Source organism: Triticum urartu, chromosome 3, assembly GCF_003073215.2.
Source record: "Triticum urartu cultivar G1812 chromosome 3, Tu2.1, whole genome shotgun sequence".
Classification (NCBI taxonomy): Eukaryota; Viridiplantae; Streptophyta; class Magnoliopsida; order Poales; family Poaceae; genus Triticum; species Triticum urartu.
The window spans coordinates 409,654,549-409,674,655 of NC_053024.1; the positions used below are offsets into that span (position 1 = coordinate 409,654,549).

The 20,107-nt window shown below is 43.9% G+C and overlaps 1 protein-coding gene across 2 annotated transcripts; it reads left to right on the forward strand.

Moving 5' to 3' along the window:
* The first annotated feature begins 13,553 nt into the window (after positions 1-13,553).
* On the forward strand, positions 13,554-19,116 carry LOC125544152. Of its 2 annotated transcripts, none has more exons than XM_048707735.1 (3): positions 13,554-13,816; positions 15,664-15,728; positions 16,679-19,116. In XM_048707735.1, the coding sequence occupies exon 3, from the start codon at positions 16,942-16,944 to the stop codon at positions 18,829-18,831; it is 1,890 nt and encodes a 629-aa protein (XP_048563692.1). In that variant the 5' UTR covers positions 13,554-13,816; positions 15,664-15,728; positions 16,679-16,941; the 3' UTR covers positions 18,832-19,116. The 2 variants fall into 2 exon arrangements, with proteins under 2 accessions (XP_048563692.1, XP_048563693.1); XM_048707736.1 differs by having other exon boundaries at positions 16,682-19,116.
* Positions 19,117-20,107: the final 991 nt, after the last annotated feature.

Here is a 20,107-nt window from a genome sequence, read left to right on the forward strand (position 1 = left end):
TTGCTCCCGCAGAGGGTTTGGCACCTAGCGGTGCTTCTAGGACGTAATTCTTCTATGCAGCAATGAGGATAATCCTCAAGTCACGGACCCAGTCCGTGTAGTTGCTACCATCATCTTTCAACTTAGCTTTCTCTAGGAACGCATTAAAATTCAACGAAACAACAACACGGGCCATTTATCTACAACAACATAGTCATGCAAAATACTATCACGTACTAAGTTCATGATAAATTAAAGTTCAATTAATCATATTACTTAGGAACTCCCACTTAGATAGACATCCCTCTAATCATCTAAGTGATCACGTGATCCACATCAACTAAACCATGTCTAATCATCACGTGAGATGGAGTAGTTTTCAATGGTAAACATCACTATGTTGATCATATCTACTATATGATTCACACTCGACCTTTCGGTCTCAGTGTCCGAGGCCATATCTGCATATGCTAGACTCATCTAGTTTAACCCGAGTATTCTGCTTGTGCAAAACTGGCTTGCACCCGTTGTATGTGAACGTAGAGCTTATCACACCCGATCATCACGTGGTGTCTCGGCACGATGAACTGTAGCAACAGTGCATACTCAGGGAGAACACTTATACCTTGAAATTTAGTGAGAGGTCATCTTATAATGCTACCGCTGTACTAAGCAAAATAAGATGCATAAAGGATAAACATCACATGCAATCAATATAAGTGATATGATATGGCCATCATCATCTTGTGTCTTTGATCTCAATCTCCAAAGCATCGTCATGATCACCATCATCACCGGATTTGACACCATGATCTCCATCGTAGCATCGTTGTCGTCTCGCCAACTATTGCTTCTACGACTATCGCTACCGCTTAGTGATAAAGTAAAGCAATTACATGGCGATTGCATTTCATACAATAAAGCGACAACCATATGGCTCCTGCCAGTTGCCGATAACTGTGTTACAAAACATGATCATCTCATACAACAATTTATATAATCACGTCTTGACCATATCACATCACAACATGCCCTGCAAAAACAAGTTAGACGTCCTCTACTTTGTTGTTGCAAGTTTTACGTGGCTGCTACGGGCTTAGCAAGAACCATTCTTACCTACGCATCAAAAACCACAACGCGGTATAGTGATTGCTTTTTGATCTTCAGAAAGAACCCTGTTCATTGAATCCGATTCAACTAAAGTTGGAGAAACTGACACCCACCAGCCACCTGTGTGCAAAGCACATTGGTAGAACTAGTCTCATGAACGCGGTCATGTAATGTTGGTTCGGGCCGCTTCATCCAACAATACTGCTGAATCAAGAAACAACTAGTGACGGCAAGCAATATGTATACCCACGCCCACAACTCCTTTGTGCTCTACTCGTGCATATAACATCTACGCATAGACCTGGCTCTGATACCACTGTTGGGGAACGCAATATTTCAAAAAAAATCCTACGATCACGCAAGATCTATCTAGGGATGCATAGCAACGAGAGGGGAGAGTGTGTCTACGTACCCTCGTAGACCGAAAGCAGAAGCGTTAAGAAACGCGGTTGATGTAGTCGAACATCTTCGCGATCCAACCGATCAAGTACCGAACACATGACACCTCCGCGATCTGCACACGTTCAGCTCAGTGACGTCCCTCGTACTCTTGATCCAGTTGAGGCCGAGAGATAGTTTCGTCAGCACGACGGTGTGTTGACGGTGATGATGAAGTTATCGGCGCAGGGCTTCGCCTAAGCACTACGGCGATATGACTGAGGTGTGTATCTGTGGAGGGGGGCACCGGACACGGCTAAAACAAATTGTCAACTTGTGTGTCTATGGGGTGCCCCCTCCCCCGTATATAAAGGAGGGGAGGAGGGGGTCGGCCGACCCTCATGGTGCGCCCCAAGGGGGATTCCTACTCCTACTAGGAGTAGGTTTCCCCCATTTCCTAGTCCTAATAGGAGGGGCAAGGAAGGGGAAGAGGAGATGAAGGAAAGGGAGGTCGGCCCCCTTCCCAATTCGGATTGGGCTTGGGGGGCACCCCCACCTCTTGGCCGCATCCTCTCTCTCTCACTAAAGCCCATGTAGGCCCATTTAGCCCCCGGGGGTTCCGGTACCCCCTCGGTACTCCGGTATATGCCCGAACTCATAAGAAACCTTTTCGCTGTCCAAACATAACCTTCCAATACATCAATCTTCATGTCTCAACCATTTCGAGACTCCTCGTCATGTCCGTGATCACATTCGGGACTCCGAACTACCTTTGGTACATCAAAACACATAAACTCATAATACCGATCATCATCGAACATTAAGCGTGCGGCTCCTACGGGTTTGAGAACTATGTAGACATGACCGAGACTCATCTCCGGTCAATAACCAATAGTGGAACCTGGATGCTCATATTGGTTCCTACATATTCTACGAAGATCTTTATTGGTCAAACCGCATAACAACATACGTTGTTCCCTTTGTCATCGGTATGTTACTTGCCCGAGATTTGATCGTCGGTATCATCATACCTAGTTCAATCTCGTTACTGTTAAGTCTCTTTACTCATTCCGTAATGCAACATCCCGCAACTAACTCATTAATTACATTGCTTGCAAGGCTTATAGTGATGTGCATTATCGAGAGGGCCCAGAGATACCTCTCCGACAATCGGAGTGACAAATCCTAATCTCGATCTATGTCAACTCATCAAAACACCATCGGAGACACCTGTAGAGCATCTTTATAATCACCTAGTTACGTTGTGACGTTTGATAGCACCCTAGGTGTTCCTCCGGTATTTGGGAGTTGCATAATCTCATAGTCATAGGAACATGTATAAGTTATGCAGAAAGCAATAGCAATAAACTAAATGATCATAGTGCTAAGCAAACGGATGGGTCAAGTCAATTACATCATTCTCTAATGATGTGATCCCGTTCATCAAATGACAACTCATGTCTATGGCTAGGAAACTTAACCATATTTGATCAACGAGCTAGTCAAGTAGAGGCATACTAGTGACACTCTGTTTGTCTATGTATTCACACATGTACTAAGTTTTCAGTTAATACAATTATAGCATTAATAATAAACATTTATCATGATATAAGGAAATATAAATAACAACTTTATTATTGCCTCTAGGGCATATTTCCTTCAGTCTACGTACCTGATACGTCTCCAACGTACCTATAATTTTTTATTGTTCCATGCTATTATATTATCCATCTAGGATGTTTTATATGCATTTATATGCTATTTTATATGATTTTTGGGAGAGCCTAGTGCCAGTTTCTGTTTTTTCCTTGTTTTTGAGTTTTACAGAAAAGGAATACCAAACGGAGTCCAATTGACCTGCCAATTTTGGTGGATTTTTTATGGACCAAAAGAAGCCCCCGGAGTAAAAGAGTTGGGCCAGAAGTGTCCCGAGCCGTCGATGAGGGTGGGGGCGCGCCCTACCCCCCTGGGCATGGGCCCCTATCTCGTGGACGACTCAGAGATACCCCTAACGTGAAACTTACACCAAAAATTCCTATAAATACAGAAACCTCCAGAAAATAACCTAGATCAGGAGTTCCGCCGCTGCAATCCTCTGTAGCCACCAAAAACCAATCGGGACCCCGTTCCAGCACCCTGCCGGAGGGGGGATCCATCACCGGTGGCCATCTTCATCATCCCGACGCTCTCCATGACAAGGAGGGAGTAGTTCACCCTCGGGGCTGAGGGTATGTACTAGTAGATATGTGTTTGATCTCTCTCTCTCTATCATGTTCTTGATTCGGCACGATCTTGATGTATCGCGAGCTTTGCTATTATAGTTGGATATTATGATGTTTCTTCCCCTCTATCTCCTTGTGATGAATTGAGTTTTCCCTTTGAAGTTATCTTATCGGATTGAGTCTTTAAGGATTTGAGAACACTTGATGTATGTTTTGCATGTGCTTATCTATGGTGACAATGGGATATTCACGTGATCCACTTGATGTATGTTTTTGGTGATCAACTTGCGAGTTCCGTGACCTTGTGAACTTATGCATAGGGGTTGGCACACGTTTTCGTCTTGACTCTCCGATAGAAACTTTGGGGCACTCTTTGAAGTTCTTTGTGTTGGTTGAATAGATGAATCTGAGATTGTGTGATGCATATCGTATAATCATACCCACGGATACTTGAGGTGACATTGGAGTATCTAGGTGACATTAGGGTTTTGGTTGATTTGTGTCTTAAGGTGTTATTCTAGTACGAACTCTAGGATAGATTGAACGAAAAGAATAGCTTCGTGTTATTTTACTACAGACTCTTGAATAGATCGATCAGAAAGGATAACTTTGAGGTGGTTTCGTACCCTACAATAATCTCTTCGTTTGTTTTCCACTATTAGTGACTTTGGAGTGACTCTTTGTTGCATGTTGAGGGATAGTTATATGATCCAATTATGTTATTATTGTTGAGAGAACTTGCACTAGTGAAAGTATGAACTCTAGGCCTTGTTTCCTAGCATTGCAATACCGTTTATGCTCACTTTTATCATTAGTTACCTTGCTGTTTTTATATTTTCAAATTACAAAAACCTATATCTACTATCCATATTGCGCTTGTATCACCATCTCTTCGCCGAACTAGTGCACCCATACAATTTACCATTGTATTGGGTGTGTTGGGGACACAAGAGACTCTTTGCTATTTGGTTGTAGGGTTTTTTGAGAGAGACCATCTTCATCCTACGCCTCCCACGGATTGATAAACCTTAGGTCATCCACTTGAGGGAAATTTGCTACTGTCCTACAAACCTCTGCACTTGGAGGCCCAACAACGTCTACAAGAAGAAGGTTGTGTAGTAGACATCAGTACCCTCGTAGACTGAAAGCGGAAGCGTTAAGTAACGCGGTTGATGTAGTCGAACGTCTTCGTGATCCAACCGATCAAGTACCGAATGCACGACACCTCCGCGATCTGCACACGTTCAGCTCGGTGACGTCCCTCGAACTCCAGATCCAGCTGAGGCTGAGGGAGAGTTTCGTTAGCACGACGGTGTGGTGACAGTGATGATGAAGTTACCGACGCAGGGCTTCGCCTAAGCACCATGACAATATGCCTGAGGTGTGTTTCTGTGGAGGGGGCACCGCACACAGCTAAAACAATTGTCAACTTGTGTGTTCTAGGGTGCCCCCTGCCCCCGTATATAAAGGAGCAAGGGGGAGGCCGGCCGGCCCTATAGGGCGCGCCCAAGGGGTGCAATCCTACTCCTATTAGGAGTTGGACCCCCCCCTTTCCTAGTCCTACTAGGAGAAGAAGGAAGAAGAGGGGAAGGAGAAGGAAGGAGGGGGCGCCGCCCCTCCCCTAGTCCAATTCGGACTAGGCCCATGGGGGGGCGCGGCCAGCCCTTGGCTGCTCCCTCTCTCTCCCTTAAGGCCCAATAAGGCCCATAACTTCCCCGGTGGTTCCGATAACCTTTCCGGCACTCCGATAAATACCCGATACACCTCGGAATCATTCCCGTGTCCGAATATAGTCATCCAATATATCAATTTTTATGTCTCGACCATTTAGAGACTCCTCATCATGTCCGTGATCTCATCCAGGACTCCAAACTACCTTCGGTACATCAAAACACATAAACTCATAATATCGACCGTCATCGAACGTTAAGCGTGCGGACCCTACGGGTTCGAGAACTATGTAGACATGACCGAGACTCATCTCCGGTCAATAACTAATAGCGGAACCTGGATGCTCATATTGATTCCCACATATTCTACGAGGATCTTTATCCGTCAAACCGCATGACAACATATGTTGTTCCCTTTGTCATCGGTATGTTACTTGCCCGAGATTCGATCGTCGGTTTCATCATACCTAGTTCAATCTCATTATCGGCAAGTCTCTTTACTCGTCCCGTAATGCAACATAACATAACTAACTAATTAGTCACATTGCTTGCAAGGCTTATAGTGATGTGCATTACCGAGAGGGCCCAGAGATACCTCTCCGACAATCAGAGTGACAAATCCTAATCTCGACCTATGCCAACTCAACAAACACCATCGGAGGCACCTATAGAGCATCATTATAATCACCCAGTTATGTTGTGACGTTTGATAGCACACTAAGTGTTCCTCCGGTATTCGGGGGTTGCATAATCTCATAGTCATAGGAACATGTATAAGTTATGGAGAAAGCAATAGCAATAAACTAAATGATCATAGTGCTAAGCTAGCGGATGGGTCATGTCAATCACATCATTCTCTAATGATGTGATCCCGTTTATTAAATGATAACTCATGTCTATGGTTAGGAAACTTAACCATCTTTGATTAACAAGCTAGTCAAGTAGAGGCATGCTAGTGAAACTCTATTTGTCTATGTATTCACACATGTACTAAGTTTCCGGTTAATACAATTCTAGCATGAATAATAGACACTTATCATGATATAAGGAAATATAAATAACAACTTTATTATTGCCTCGAGGGCATATTTCCTTCAAATATGAGCATCCAGGTTCCGCTATTGGTTATTGACCGGAGATGTGTCTCGGTCATGTCTACATAGTTCTCGAACCTGTAGGGTCTGCACGCTTAACGTTCGATGACGATTTGTATTATGAGTTATGTGATTTGATGACCGAAGTTTGTTCGGAGTCCTAGATGAGATAACGGACATGGCGAGGAGTATCAAAATGGTCGAGAGGTAAAGATTCATATATTGGAAGGTTACATTCGGACACCAAAAAAGTTTCGGGAAGTTTCGGAGTACCGGAGGTTACCGGAACCCCCCCCCCCCCCGGGAAGGTAATGGGCCAACATGGGCCTTAGTCGAGGAGAGATGGTCGGCCATAGGAGGTGCCCCCCCTTGACAATCCGAATTGGACAAGGGGTGGCGGCGGCGCCCCCCTTTCCCTCTCCTACTCCTTCTCTCTTTCCCCCCTTTTGCTACTCTGGAAAAGGAAAAAAGGAGAGGGGAATCCTACTAGGACTAGGGAGTCCTAGTAGGACTCCCCACACTTGGCGCGCCCCTAGGGGCCGGCCTCCTCCTCCCCCCTTTATATACGGAGGCGGGGAGGCACCCCAAAGGCACAACAGACATCTCTTAGCCGTGTGCGGTGCCCCCCTCCACAGTTTACCACCTCGTTCATATCGTCGTAGTGCTTAGGCGAAGCCCTGCACCGGTAACTTCATCATCACCATCGCCACACCGTCGTTCTGATGGAAATCTCCCTCGTCCTCAACTGGATCAAGAGCACGAGGGACGTCATCGTGTTGAACGTGTGCTGAACATGGAGGTGCCATACGTTCGATGCTAGGATCGGTTGGATCGTGAAGACGTTCGACTACATCAACCGCGTTACTAAACGCTTCCGCTTTCGGTCAACGAGGGTACGTGGACACACTCTCCCCTCTCGTTGCTATGCATCTCCTAGTTAGATCTTGCGTGATCGTAGGAATTTTTTGAATTACTATGTTCCCCAACAGGGGCCCCCTCCGGTGGTTCTTTGCTCCAGTATTTTTCTTTTCTTCAAAAAAAGTTGTCAAAAAGTTTCGTCCAATTCCGAGAACTTTTATTTTTTCACAAAAAACAACACCACGGTAGTTCTACTGGAAACAGCGTCAGTCCTTGGTAGTTCCATTCAAATCATACCAAAACCATTTAAAATTGTTGTAAACATGACATGAATACTTCATAAATTATAGATACATTGGAGACGTATCACCCACCTGCATGGGGGACCCAGATGGACGTGGGTTGTGGGGCAAGGCCCCACACCCCTGGTCTAGGTGCACCAATATCCTCCCCTGGAAGGAATATGATCATATCCCGAAGGGGTGAGATCAAGATCCCTAAAAAGGGGGATAGCGATCGGTGGGGAAGGAAGGAGGGATTTCCTTCCTCCCGCTTGGCCAACGACCCTACGGGCTTATAGGGCAAGCCACCAGCCCCCCTCCATGCCTATATAAAGGTTGAGAGGCATTGGGGGGAAATCATTTGCACTCTTGCTCGTCTCCCTCCCATTACACCTCCTCCACCTCATGCAGATGCTTGGCGAAGCCTTGCTGTAGTTCCGCTGCTCCCACCACCACCACACTGTCATGTTGGTTCAGATCTCGTCTACCTCCTCTCCCTTGTTTGCTGGATCAAGAAGTAGAGTACTTGAGCAAGTGGTTGAGGGTTTTGACATAATTGGATGGAGAAAGTGGCTGAAGGTTTTGGAGCAATATCACTAAGCACTTGAGCAAGTAGACCATTAAGCAACACCTCATCCCCTTTTAATAGTATTGGCTTTCCTATGGACTCAATGTGATCTTGGATCACTTAAATAGAAATGAAGAGTCTTGATCTTTTGCCAAAATTTGTCCTTATCATTTTGAGGGGTCCACATCTCTAGTCCATGCCATGCCAATCATTGTACATCCTAAAATATTTATCTTGAATGGATATTGGTTCAATGAGCTATATGTTGTTATGAATTACCAAAACCACATGGGGATTAGTTGCACTTTCAATTTTAATGCTGACTTCGCTGCTGGCACACAAAAATATTGCGTAGTAGCGAAAATGACTTAAATTTTTTTTCATATATTTCCTCCACGGTATTTCGTGGGCTGACTACTAAAATTATAACAATGGAGGCTCTTTTCTAATGAGGGTAGAACAAATCGGAAGTATCATGTAAAGCCAGTTGCTTGGTAGTACGTTGTGGATAGAGTCAAAATGAGAAGGTGAAGAAAAAGACAGAGTCACAACATGGAGGTTTCAAAGAAAAAATATGGCAGTTCCAGATGTATACCGTGACTCGGAAAGAGGAAAACTGAGAAGGCTCATATGTGCCGATGAAAAATGTTACATTTGGAAGTGTCTGAAGCTAAGGAGAAGGATCAAGGTGGATGGGTTTGACAGTACGGGAACAGAAGAAACAACGGTTTTAACCTGTCAAAAATTTGGGTTTGTTCTCTGAGCATGAGAGAGTCTAAGCATGCCACAAACAGAACATCACTTGATGATGTTTGTCACGTGATTCTACCTCATGTATTTTTCTTTTTGAGTTCATTGCTTTTTCATGGATCTATGGTGAATGTTGTTGGTAAATTGGTAATCTCTGTTGCATCAAACCATAATCATTCCTGAAACACACTAGTCACACTCAAGTCATTTCCTATGGTGTATCTTTAAACCCTAAACCTCATTATTAGAAACCCTAATTACTTCACTTGCCATTACAAAACAACGTTCATTTTCTTTGCTCGTATAATTCTCCAAATATTCTCAGGGACTCTTTGATATTATATAGAGTCCACTTCTACAAAAATGAATATGGAGTAAAAGGTTTAGACAATCTATTGTACTCATCAATAACCGACAGAGTTATATCGGTAGAAGGTGCAACAACGGTAGGACTGAAAGAAGAGAATGCAGGAGGTTAGCATGTCACATGATCCGTATGATGAACACGAGTCAATAGATCGTTACTAGAACTAGTGTGCATAATGTTCTTTGAGCTACATTATAGAATCATGTTAGGAACAAAGAGACGAAACTTATGTAAAAGCAAGTTTTGTGGAAGGTAACTTGATGATAAAGGAATACAAAATTGTAGAAAAAAGAGAATTGATAATTACCTAGGATAATAATTAGTGTATCCCAACAATTTTGGTAATAGCATCTTCATTGAATCGTCTGAAGAATTATATTGATAAATCTGAACATGTGGATCTGGCAACGAAGTTCATTCAAAAACAAAAGGATGTTCCTCAGTTGGCGGTGGAGGCGAGGAATGCATGCCATAAGTTTGTAAATCAGATGGTATGAACTCCACAAATCTGTAAGATAAAAATTCTAGGTACAAAGATCCGAGTCTATGGTGAACAAGCAGAAAAAAATAATAGAACAAAAGAAGTGAAACCAAATTACCTATCGAATTGTAATTTTAATTCATCAAACCCTACTCGGAAAGATCCCATATGCCTACGACACATAATAAGCAGAGAGGGTTATGTAGCGAAGAAACAAAATTATGAGAATGGCAAGCGAATAGAAAGGGTGAATCAGAGAACATACAAGGATGTGCAGGGACAGAAGGAAGAAGAGTTCGTCCCACACTAAGAATGAAGAAACCAGACGAAGAAGATGAACATGAAGCAAGACCTAAACATGTAAGGTCCATCACATATTCGTATAGGAGGAAATATGACGTTATGTACTAAGTATTTGTACAAGATTGATGTGTATATTGTAATGTATTCATAGTGTAGAGAGTTTACATGTGATTTTTAGGCATTTTCATGTGTAAACAAGTGCACGAATCACGACGCGAACGAAGGGGTGATGAGATATGTGCCCATACCACTGTGCCCTGCGAATTTCCGGCTCATCAAACCCATCACACGACCTTTCGCGCTCAAGAGTCAACCACCTACACAGCTATCCTAGACAATTTTAGTATCACTAAATCACGTTTCTAGGTAGTCCAAAATGCAAATAAGCATGTCTTTCAACAAATAGTAAACAACTTTTGTGGCTAACTTTTTTGCAAAAATGAAAATTTATTATAAAGGCTCACCAGAAATATAAATCGGCTCAAACATAATAAAACTTACATTAAGGTCCTTGAACTACTGAAGGACCATTGCCACCACGAGTCGCCAATGCGCCGCTGTCGCCATTTTCATATTAGAGCCTGCATGACATTGTCAATGACAGTTAAGAAGTCTTCATGCAGTCATTGCTGTTGAACCCCTTGAATTGATCTAAAGAACCTGTCATCAAATCTCGTTGTCACGTACACACGATGAGAAAGCCTAACCATGCAGCCCTGAGGAGCTGGCAAGAATCCACGCCGAAGCTTTGAAGAAGGTCGAAGTCTGGGAGTCCAAGAAGAAAGATTATCATCCGTTCGAGCCCCATCCCTGCGTGGACCAAATCCTAAACTAATTATTAGCCGGAGGCGAGGCATCGGGATTTTCCTTTTCACTGTCGACCATCCAAAACGGCTGGCAGAGGAAGGGAGGAGGGGACGAATCCAGGCCCTAGAGAGCACACGAGATTGTTCCACGGATCAACAGACACGAGGCACATAATGTTTTATCTAATTTCGCTACAAATCGAATGTCAGATGTTTTACCATGGTAAATCGAATGTTTTTTATGGCAATTTATGCTCTCTCGAGGATGCCAAATAATTGTCATGTTCAGTTTTTGCTAGGATTTTCCCGTGCTCTCTAAAGGAAATTGTCATCCTCGCGACAACATAAATTGTCATACAACGTTCTGTTTGTCATGCTTTAAAATATGACATCAGATTTTCAACATTATTGGTTTTATTTTAGAGGATCGTATGGGACACGTGGTAAGCAATCCAAATTATTTGAAAAGAAAAAGGTTTTAGTTTAGAGGCACGACGCACACACTAAAGAAAGGAAAATATTGCGGGAATCCCAAAGAGAAAATTAACAGCGGATAAATTTGAGCAGGCAGAACGCGGAGGCGACGGCAAACGAGAATAGAAAAAGAAAAGAAGGAAGGGAAAATGCCGCAAGGAGGCCACGAGCTCGCCCAGTGCGGGCCCCCGCGCCCGCCGCTCGCTCGGGGGGAGAGGCGCACCACGGACGGTGGCGAGGCGCTGCGCTGCGCCGCTGCCGCCCACCCACGCGCGCGGGGGCCCCACCCGAGCCCTGACGCCGCGCGTGACGTCGGGCCCGAGGCCGCGCGCGCCCCGGCCTGGCGCCGCGGAGGACACGTGTCGTGCCGCCAGAGGCGGAAGGCGGCGGGTAACGTGCGGGCACACGCGGCTGCTCGACGGCTTTTGGTTCGTGGGGAACGGGAAAAAAATAAAACGGGCAGCGTCACCCCGGCGTGCGACCCAAGCGGCGCCGCACCGCCGAGTAGGCTCTGCCTCTGCCGCCCCCTCTACGTGTGCGCTGCGCTGCGTGCACCCGGCCGACTGCACCTGGATGGCTCGTCTGGTCGTTGGACGGACGAAACGTGTACAGGTGCAATGAACCACTGACTTTTCCTCGACCTCCTCCATTTTGTTGGTGGCCTCGTCGGCGGATTAGACGGCATCGGTGTGTTTGGAGCCACTCTACATCCTCCTACTCCCCCCACTTGAGCATGCCACATGCTAATCCGACTTTTAAATCCTCTATTATTCCATCCATTCACAAATATAGGATGCTTTAAATATTTTAATACCGACTACGATCATATTGAAATGATCAAATGAATAAACAAACACACTAAAACGTGTCTATATACATTTGATTCAAAAAAAAGTTAGAACATGTTATAGTATTTGTGAGAGAAGGAAGAAGGAAGTATTACGCATATGTTCAGTTAATAGCCCGATTAATGACAAGCCGTACGTAAATTCGCGTACAGTAGTATTTTTGTAACCATGTGGCATTCTCCCTCTCTCATCATTTTATTTAAAGATCGATCTATGACATCATCTAAACCTTAAAATTGCTTATAATCCAAGAAGATTAAAAACCCGACGTCAGATTTTTAACCATGTGAAATCTAACGCTCGATACGACAAATTACGTTATTGCGAGCATGGCAATTTTTCTTCAACAACCTTGCTAAACATCGTAGCAAAAAGAAAAGAGCATGACAAGGATTCTTCATGCTTGCTAAAAAAAATTGTGATGCTCGCGACAACATAATTTGTCATTTCGGGCGTCAAATTTACCATATTTAAAAACCCGACGTCAGATTTGTAGCTAAATCCTATAAATAAACATCACTTGAACCTTTCCAAACCAAAGATAATGAAGGAACCAGCTCATTCGAAATGTGCACCTCCATTTTAATATGTTTGGTACAACCATGTGATCAATCAGCCCAATAATTTGAAAAATATATAAATATTAGAATTATTGTACTATGATCGGAAACAACAAATATATCAAGTACTATATCCTATTCATTTAGCACACCGCAAAATGCATCCCTAATGATGCCCTTTGCCAACTAAAAAAACATTTTTGAGTCCTGAAATTTTACTAGTAGTACTAGTAAATGCAAGATGTTTTGGATATTTTAATATACACTACATGCGGACCGATCGATTGTGGATTTTGCTTTCCATCATTTTCCATAGTAGTGAAAATGCTCTTGTGTCGACACGGCCTGTTTTGTTCGCTCCAGTACGACTAAAATGAATGAACAAACACGCTAAAATGTGTCTACATACATTTGATTAAATTTGATTAAAGATAAATAAAACATCTTATACTACTACTGTTGTAGTCCCTCCGTCCTAAAAATTTTGTGTTAGATTTGTCTAAATACGAATATATCAAGTCACGTTTTAGTATTAGATATATCCGTATCTAGACGAATCTAAGACAAGAATTTTGAGACTGAAGGAGTATTTGTAGATGCCAATTTAAGATGAATGTTTGTACTAGTAGTAAAAAAGTGGTAGCGGTGGGAGTAGAAGCAAGCAAAAGAAGAGAAGCGGTCGTACCTGGACAAGATGCCAAACCAGGTGGAAAGGGGGAGGCACGAGTGCATTGCCTTTTGCCCGCTTTCCAATTCCGCTCGCCCTCATCACCTCACCTCACGGGGTGGCCACAGCGATTTACCTGTGGCGCCCCGCCCCACTCCCTTCTCTGTTTTATAGCACCCCCTGCCCGCCTGCGTCCTCGGTTTTTCTCCGCTGAGATTTCCTTCAACCCCGCTCAACTCCCCTCCTTCCTTCCCTCCCTACAAATCTGGTCTGCTGGCCGCTGTTCGCCGCGGCCGCCGGGTCTCTCGCGCTCGCGCAACTGACTCAAAACCCTAGCCACCCCTCGCGACCCAGTCGATCGGATCGCCCGCTTCCTCCTCATCCTCCACCCACACCCAAGGTGCGTCGGCTGCCGGATTCTCCTCGCCCTCCCTACCTGCTTCCATATGTATATCTATGTATGTCGTTTGCCTTCACCGTCGTTGCCGGGATGCCCGTGCTCGCGTCTGTTATCGTCGCCGATGCGCGCCGGGATTTCCTGCCCGCTTTCCGCCCTTGGTTTTGCGCCGATTCGTGCCAGATTCACGGCTCTCTGAAACCTGTTTTTTTTCTTCTAGATATCTCCATCTCTGACTGCGTGCGTGTTTCTTCTTTTCATGGTTCTTGTGATTGTGTGATGTGCAGACAAAGTCATGGCAGGCCTGTTTGTTGGTTTTCCTCTGAGATGAGAAATCTTTGGCGGCTTTCATTTATGCGCGCTTTCCTTTCCTTTCCTTTCCTTTAGCATGCAGCCTTTTGCGCCCCCTTTTTTGGTGCTTTCTGTTCGGGGTGAGCAATCTGGTGATACAAACGGCCGCCGCCGGAATTTGTTTCTTTACTCCTTTTTCTCATACCAGGTCGTTGCAGATTATGGCTCCCGATTTCTAGTTTTTCGTGGGCCATTCCTCAGATTTGTCTTCTCTGTTTCGGTTGCCCTTGTTAATTCGATGACGGACACGGAAGATCATTTCAGTGGATCTTTGTATCACCTGTCACTGTTCCTGCTTCGTTAAATTATGGCTGGGTTGATGTACAGAACTTTAGATTCTTGCGAATGCTAATTACAGAATTAGAGTTTTTTTTTGCGGGGAAGAAAACTACAGAATTAGAGTTATAATAATGAATGTCTTACGCTTAGCAAAGTGATCGATTGCTCTGTTTTCTCCCTTCAGGGGTATTATACATTTCCATTTCTCAACTTTTCGGGGAAAAAATCATTTCTCAAGCGTAGTAAAAAAAGGTAGACACTCACTGGCGTTTCCTCACGAACTTAGTGAAAACCTGTCATAATATTGTCCAATTGCACGGTTTGGGTTGGCGTCGAGGTTTTGGGAATTAAGACTCGGCCAGTTGCCATGGATAACAAGGCTGGCTGTCTCACGAGTAATTACCTATTGATGTCAATGTTTGATCTGAAAAGCAAATCATAGCTGATGGGATCGTCGCATATTTATTGATTGGAGGCTCCTCCAAAAGCACTGGCACTAATCCTATGACGAAAAAAATGCAACAATGTTAAATCTAGGCTAACTACTGCCAGACTGCCAACAACTGTGGTTTGGCTTGTCGCAAAGAAATTGGTCACCATACCTTTTGCAATGTTTGGCAGAAGCGTCGTTTTATCAGCCTGGCAGGATGCTAAGGAAGTGCAGCATCCCATAGTTGTGGTAGTGAGACAAATAAGAGCCATACACGAAGTGCCATACTTGTGGCAAAGTTTGGTTATGCAATATGATTGAGGCGGCGTCTAGTTTTAGGTTGTCCCAACTTGTAAGGGCATGCACAAGAATCTGATGTGTGCGCTAAGCATATGAAGAATTGAAGACCTTACTATAACTCTTTTAGTTGTGAGACTGAGTGAAGGCTACCTTTTTCCTTCTTTTCGAGAAACTGGTCATACAATCATCTCCTGGCAAGTAATACATACTGGACTTAAAAAATACTGTAGAAGGGATGAGCTAGTAGTAAGTGAATAGGATCTCCATGAAGTTGGTGTTATTCTGATAACCCTGTGGTTGGTACTTCCTATAATGTGTTTTGCAAAAGGAACATGGCATAATTTAGCTATAATATGTGGGCTACAGTGTCAGCAACTTTAACATTTTCCTTCTGATGTGCACTAAAAATAGATAAGTGAAACATGTATTTAGCATGATCTACAATCTCTTATCCACCATAAATTTTAACAAGACTACGTTATTTTTGCAGGGACCACTGATTTCACTCCTGTGTTTTCAACTCACTTGGGCTCCGCGAGAGTGCTGCCATACTGGGTATAATTCATCATCTTTGATATCTTTATTTTAAGGTCCTACATACCGACATTTTTCTTGCTACTGCACCTTATGAAGTGTACTTGTTGTTGGTCATCTTATGTAAATCAAAGATGTAACTGCACGTTCTGTTTCTTATGAAAGAATTAACAGGAAGCATGTATTCCTGTTCAGAGCAAAAGGCGTCATGCTGTTCAACTTCATTACTTGTTATAAGATAATGTAGTGCTGGTATTCAAATAAACAACAGATGACAAATGTTTAACACAGTTGGAACTGCGATATTGAATTACACCTGCCATCTATAGGGTCTGAGATTTGTTGTCCCCTCAACTGATATAGTACATGTGTAATCAATCTTTCTGATCTTTGATCTGTGTAGGCACTTACAGATCAACAAATAAAAACGATAGATATAGACTCATCTCAAAACAATGTTATGCAATGTTATAATCTTATACTCCCTCTGTCCTGAATTACTTGTCTTACATTTGTCTAGATACAGATGTATCTAGACACGTTTTAGTGTTAGATACATCCGTATCTAGACAAATCTAAGAGAGGTAATTTGGGACGGAGGTACTAATATCTTGGGAGAATATGATTATGAAAGCTAACTATTGAAGTCACTACAAAATTATAAACAGAGTCTGTTAAATTTACGGGTTGAAAGATTTAGCATTAGGGTAAACCAACATAATTTTGTTTTGAATTATAAAGACACCGACAATTCTAAGATCTGTTGATCATGACAGAAGTGGACATGTCATGACTGTGCTCTCCTTTTAGTAGATAGCTGCTCCTGGTTGTGGTCTCCTTTTCCCTTTGTATGCAATTTTTATGACCCTTTAATGTTAAGTAGCCTTTTATGGATCTCTTTTTACTTTTGCTGCATGAGCTTTGTAGTTGAGACTTCCTAGATTCTCATCTCATATTTTTTTGCTAATCAGCAGGATCATCACCTTCTGTTTGGCCTGAACTGTGGAAGTTTCTAAGTAGAAACTGAGGGTCAGTTCAAAACTTCATCCCACTCACCCCATACATACTGGCGAGAAATGGATCGTGATGATGTATCTGGCTTTGTTAGCGGGGGTTGCAAGCTGTTCTGAGTTTTCTAACCTAGTAGAAGTTCATAAATAAAGTTATGATACCAGGAAGTCAGTCAACTGGTGGTTCTTTTCATTTACTAATTGGTTGATGTTTCCGAATTGGAATGGACAAAACTTCTCATGGCCTTGGATTTGGTGATAGAATCAACTCGGTGAACACTTCTCATTACCAGAGTTCAGTTGAACATACTGCTCAGCATAGAGATACACTTGATTCCACATCATACTCCAGCTTTTCATTCACTAACACAAAAGCCCTGAAAAGGAAGTGGGGTACTATGGCGGGAGCAGAAGGTACTGGGGATGCATTACTCACTCTGGGTTTAGGCCGTTCACCAAGTTCATCTGACAATAGCAAAGTAAGCTCTGCCACAGCTTGTGCAATGTCTCCATGCTCGCTAAAGGAGGCTGATGAGGAGTCATCTGTTGATCTTAGCTTGAATTTTGAGCTTTCCCTTGGCAATGATGTTGCACACTTCCAAAGGAAATCCTCTGCTGCTTTGGTGGCCAAATCTCCTAAACTGGATCTTCAGTTGAGTTTATCCACTGGCTCACCTGAATCTGCTGTCACTTGTACAAATATGGTGTCACCAAATATTCATGATGGCTTGGACATACCAGTGACCTATTCATTACCAGCCATTATAGGGAATGGGTCAGCACCGTCTAGTTGGGGTTTTGAGCACTCTGTGGTTTCATCATCATATGCGTCTGAAGCAACATATGCCTTTCCATTTTCGAAGATACCCAGACAAGAGAATGGTGCTTTAGCTTCGCCAGTCATATCGTCAACTATGCCAGCAAGTGTGAAGAGCTCGGTTGCCTCTACTTCGGTGGTAACTAACCCTCAGCAGCGCAATCTTAACACTAAAACCTGCCAGTTCCCTGGATGTGGGAAAGGGGCAAGAGGTGCATCAGGGCATTGCATAGCCCATGGTGGTGGCAGGCGATGCCAGAAACCTGGTTGCCAGAAGGGTGCTGAAGGAAGGACCATATATTGCAAGGCCCATGGTGGAGGGAGGAGATGTGAGTTTCTTGGATGTACAAAGAGCGCTGAAGGGCGCACCGACCACTGCATTGCCCATGGCGGTGGCCGCCGGTGCAGTAATGATGGCTGCTCCCGTGCTGCCCGAGGAAGATCTGGCTTATGCATCAGGCATGGAGGTGGAAAAAGGTGTCAGCAGGAGAAGTGCACCAAGAGCGCAGAAGGTCATTCTGGCCTCTGCATCTCTCATGGGGGTGGGAGGCGATGCCAGTTTCCAGAATGTGCAAAGGGTGCACAGGGAAGCACAAAGTTCTGCAAGGCGCATGGTGGAGGCAAGCGCTGCACTTTCTTGGGCTGTACCAAAGGAGCTGAAGGCAGCACCCCTTACTGCAAGGGCCACGGAGGAGGCAAGCGCTGCTTATTTGAGGGTGGTGGAGTGTGCCCGAAGAGTGTGCATGGCGGGACGCAGTACTGTGTTGCGCATGGTGGTGGGAAGAGGTGCGCTATTTCCGATTGCACTAAGAGTGCTAGAGGGCGGACGGAGTACTGTGTGCGCCATGGTGGTGGCAAGAGATGCAGGTTCGACGGCTGTGTGAAGAGTGCGCAGGGGAGCACTGATTTCTGCAAGGCGCACGGGGGAGGCAAGCGCTGCTCATGGGGCCTGCCGGACTCGAGCTTCGGTATTGGCACAGAGCAGTGTGATAAATTTGCTCGCAGCAAGACTGGCCTCTGTTCAGCTCACACCGCTCTAGTCCAGGACCACTGTGTTCATGGTGGTGGTACATTAGGCCCTGTGATCCACCACTTCGCCACAGATGTTAAACCCGACGAGATGGAAGTTGCTGCGGCAGTGAAGGTTGATCCTGTTTCGATGCAGTCGGAGCCTCCATTGCCGGAGGGCAGGGTGCATGGCGGCGGGCTGCTGGCGCTGCTTTCTCGCGGCGGAAACCACACAGGCCCTGTTGGTAACTCGGAGAACGGGGCCTCTGTCATGATGGCGTGGATGTGAGTGGGCGGACATTCTCATCAAGAATTGGTTGCTTCAAGTTTTGATCTGTTTCCAGAGCTAATGCTGTGGCGGGATGAAGTTCAACATTTCACCAATTGTTGTCCTAGTTGTTTGGAAGTGGTAGGACATATATCCTCCGTGTAGAATAAATAAGGGAGAGCGTTGTGGGCTTCTCTGTTATTGTAATTAATTAATTAATGTCGTCAAACTGCCCTTGCTTTGTGTTTATTACAATTTGTGTAATCTGATACTATTTCACAGTTCCTACTTGGATGTCGTCTCTTCGCTGTTTGCTTTCCTTTGTGTTTCTGGTAATAGTGCAGCATGTAGTACGATATTTTTTGGTGGGTACTGGGTAGAAGTCTGTCCTATATTGGTCGGATGAGGGTTATTTGGTTATCGATTATTCATCAGATAATTCTCTTTTTTTTGTGAGCCATCAGATAATTCTCAGTCGCGTCAAGAGATGAATGTTGATGCATATTATCATTGCTAGAAACTCTCTAGATTTAGTACCATGAACGTCAAGAGATGAATGTTGATGCACATATCATTGCTAGAAACTCTCTAGATTTAGTACTGGGTAGAAGTCTGTCCTATATTGGTCGGATGAGGGTTATTTGGTTATCGATTATTCATCAGATAATTCTCTTTTTTTTGTGAGCCATCAGATAATTCTCAGTCGCGTCAAGAGATGAATGTTGATGCATATTATCATTGCTAGAAACTCTCTAGATTTAGTACCATGAACGTCAAGAGATGAATGTTGATGCACATATCATTGCTAGAAACTCTCTAGATTTAGTACTGGGTAGAAGTCTGTCCTATATTGGTCGGATGAGGGTTATTTGGTTATCGATTATTCATCAGATAATTCTCTTTTTTTTGTGAGCCATCAGATAATTCTCAGTCGCGTCAAGAGATGAATGTTGATGCATATTATCATTGCTAGAAACTCTCTAGATTTAGTACCATGAACGTCAAGAGATGAATGTTGATGCACATATCATTGCTAGAAACTCTCTAGATTTAGTACCATGAACGTCAAGAGATGAATGTTGATGCACATATCATTGCTAGAATCTCTCTAGATTTTTTTCTGGAACCTGTGGCACACTATTCAAATCAAATACTTGTTACATCACTAACAAGTTCAACTAGGATAATCTACGAAGGATCAGCCTCCCAAGAAACTACAGCATTACTTCCTCCATTCCGAATTACTCGTCATAGAAATGGATGTATCTAGAACTAAAATACATCTAGATACATCCAT

What these genes read in the sequence shown, in the direction of transcription:
- LOC125544152 (XM_048707735.1), top strand. Translation starts at nt 16,942, where the DNA reads ATGGACAAAACTTCTCATGGCCTTGGATTTGGTGATAGAATCAACTCG.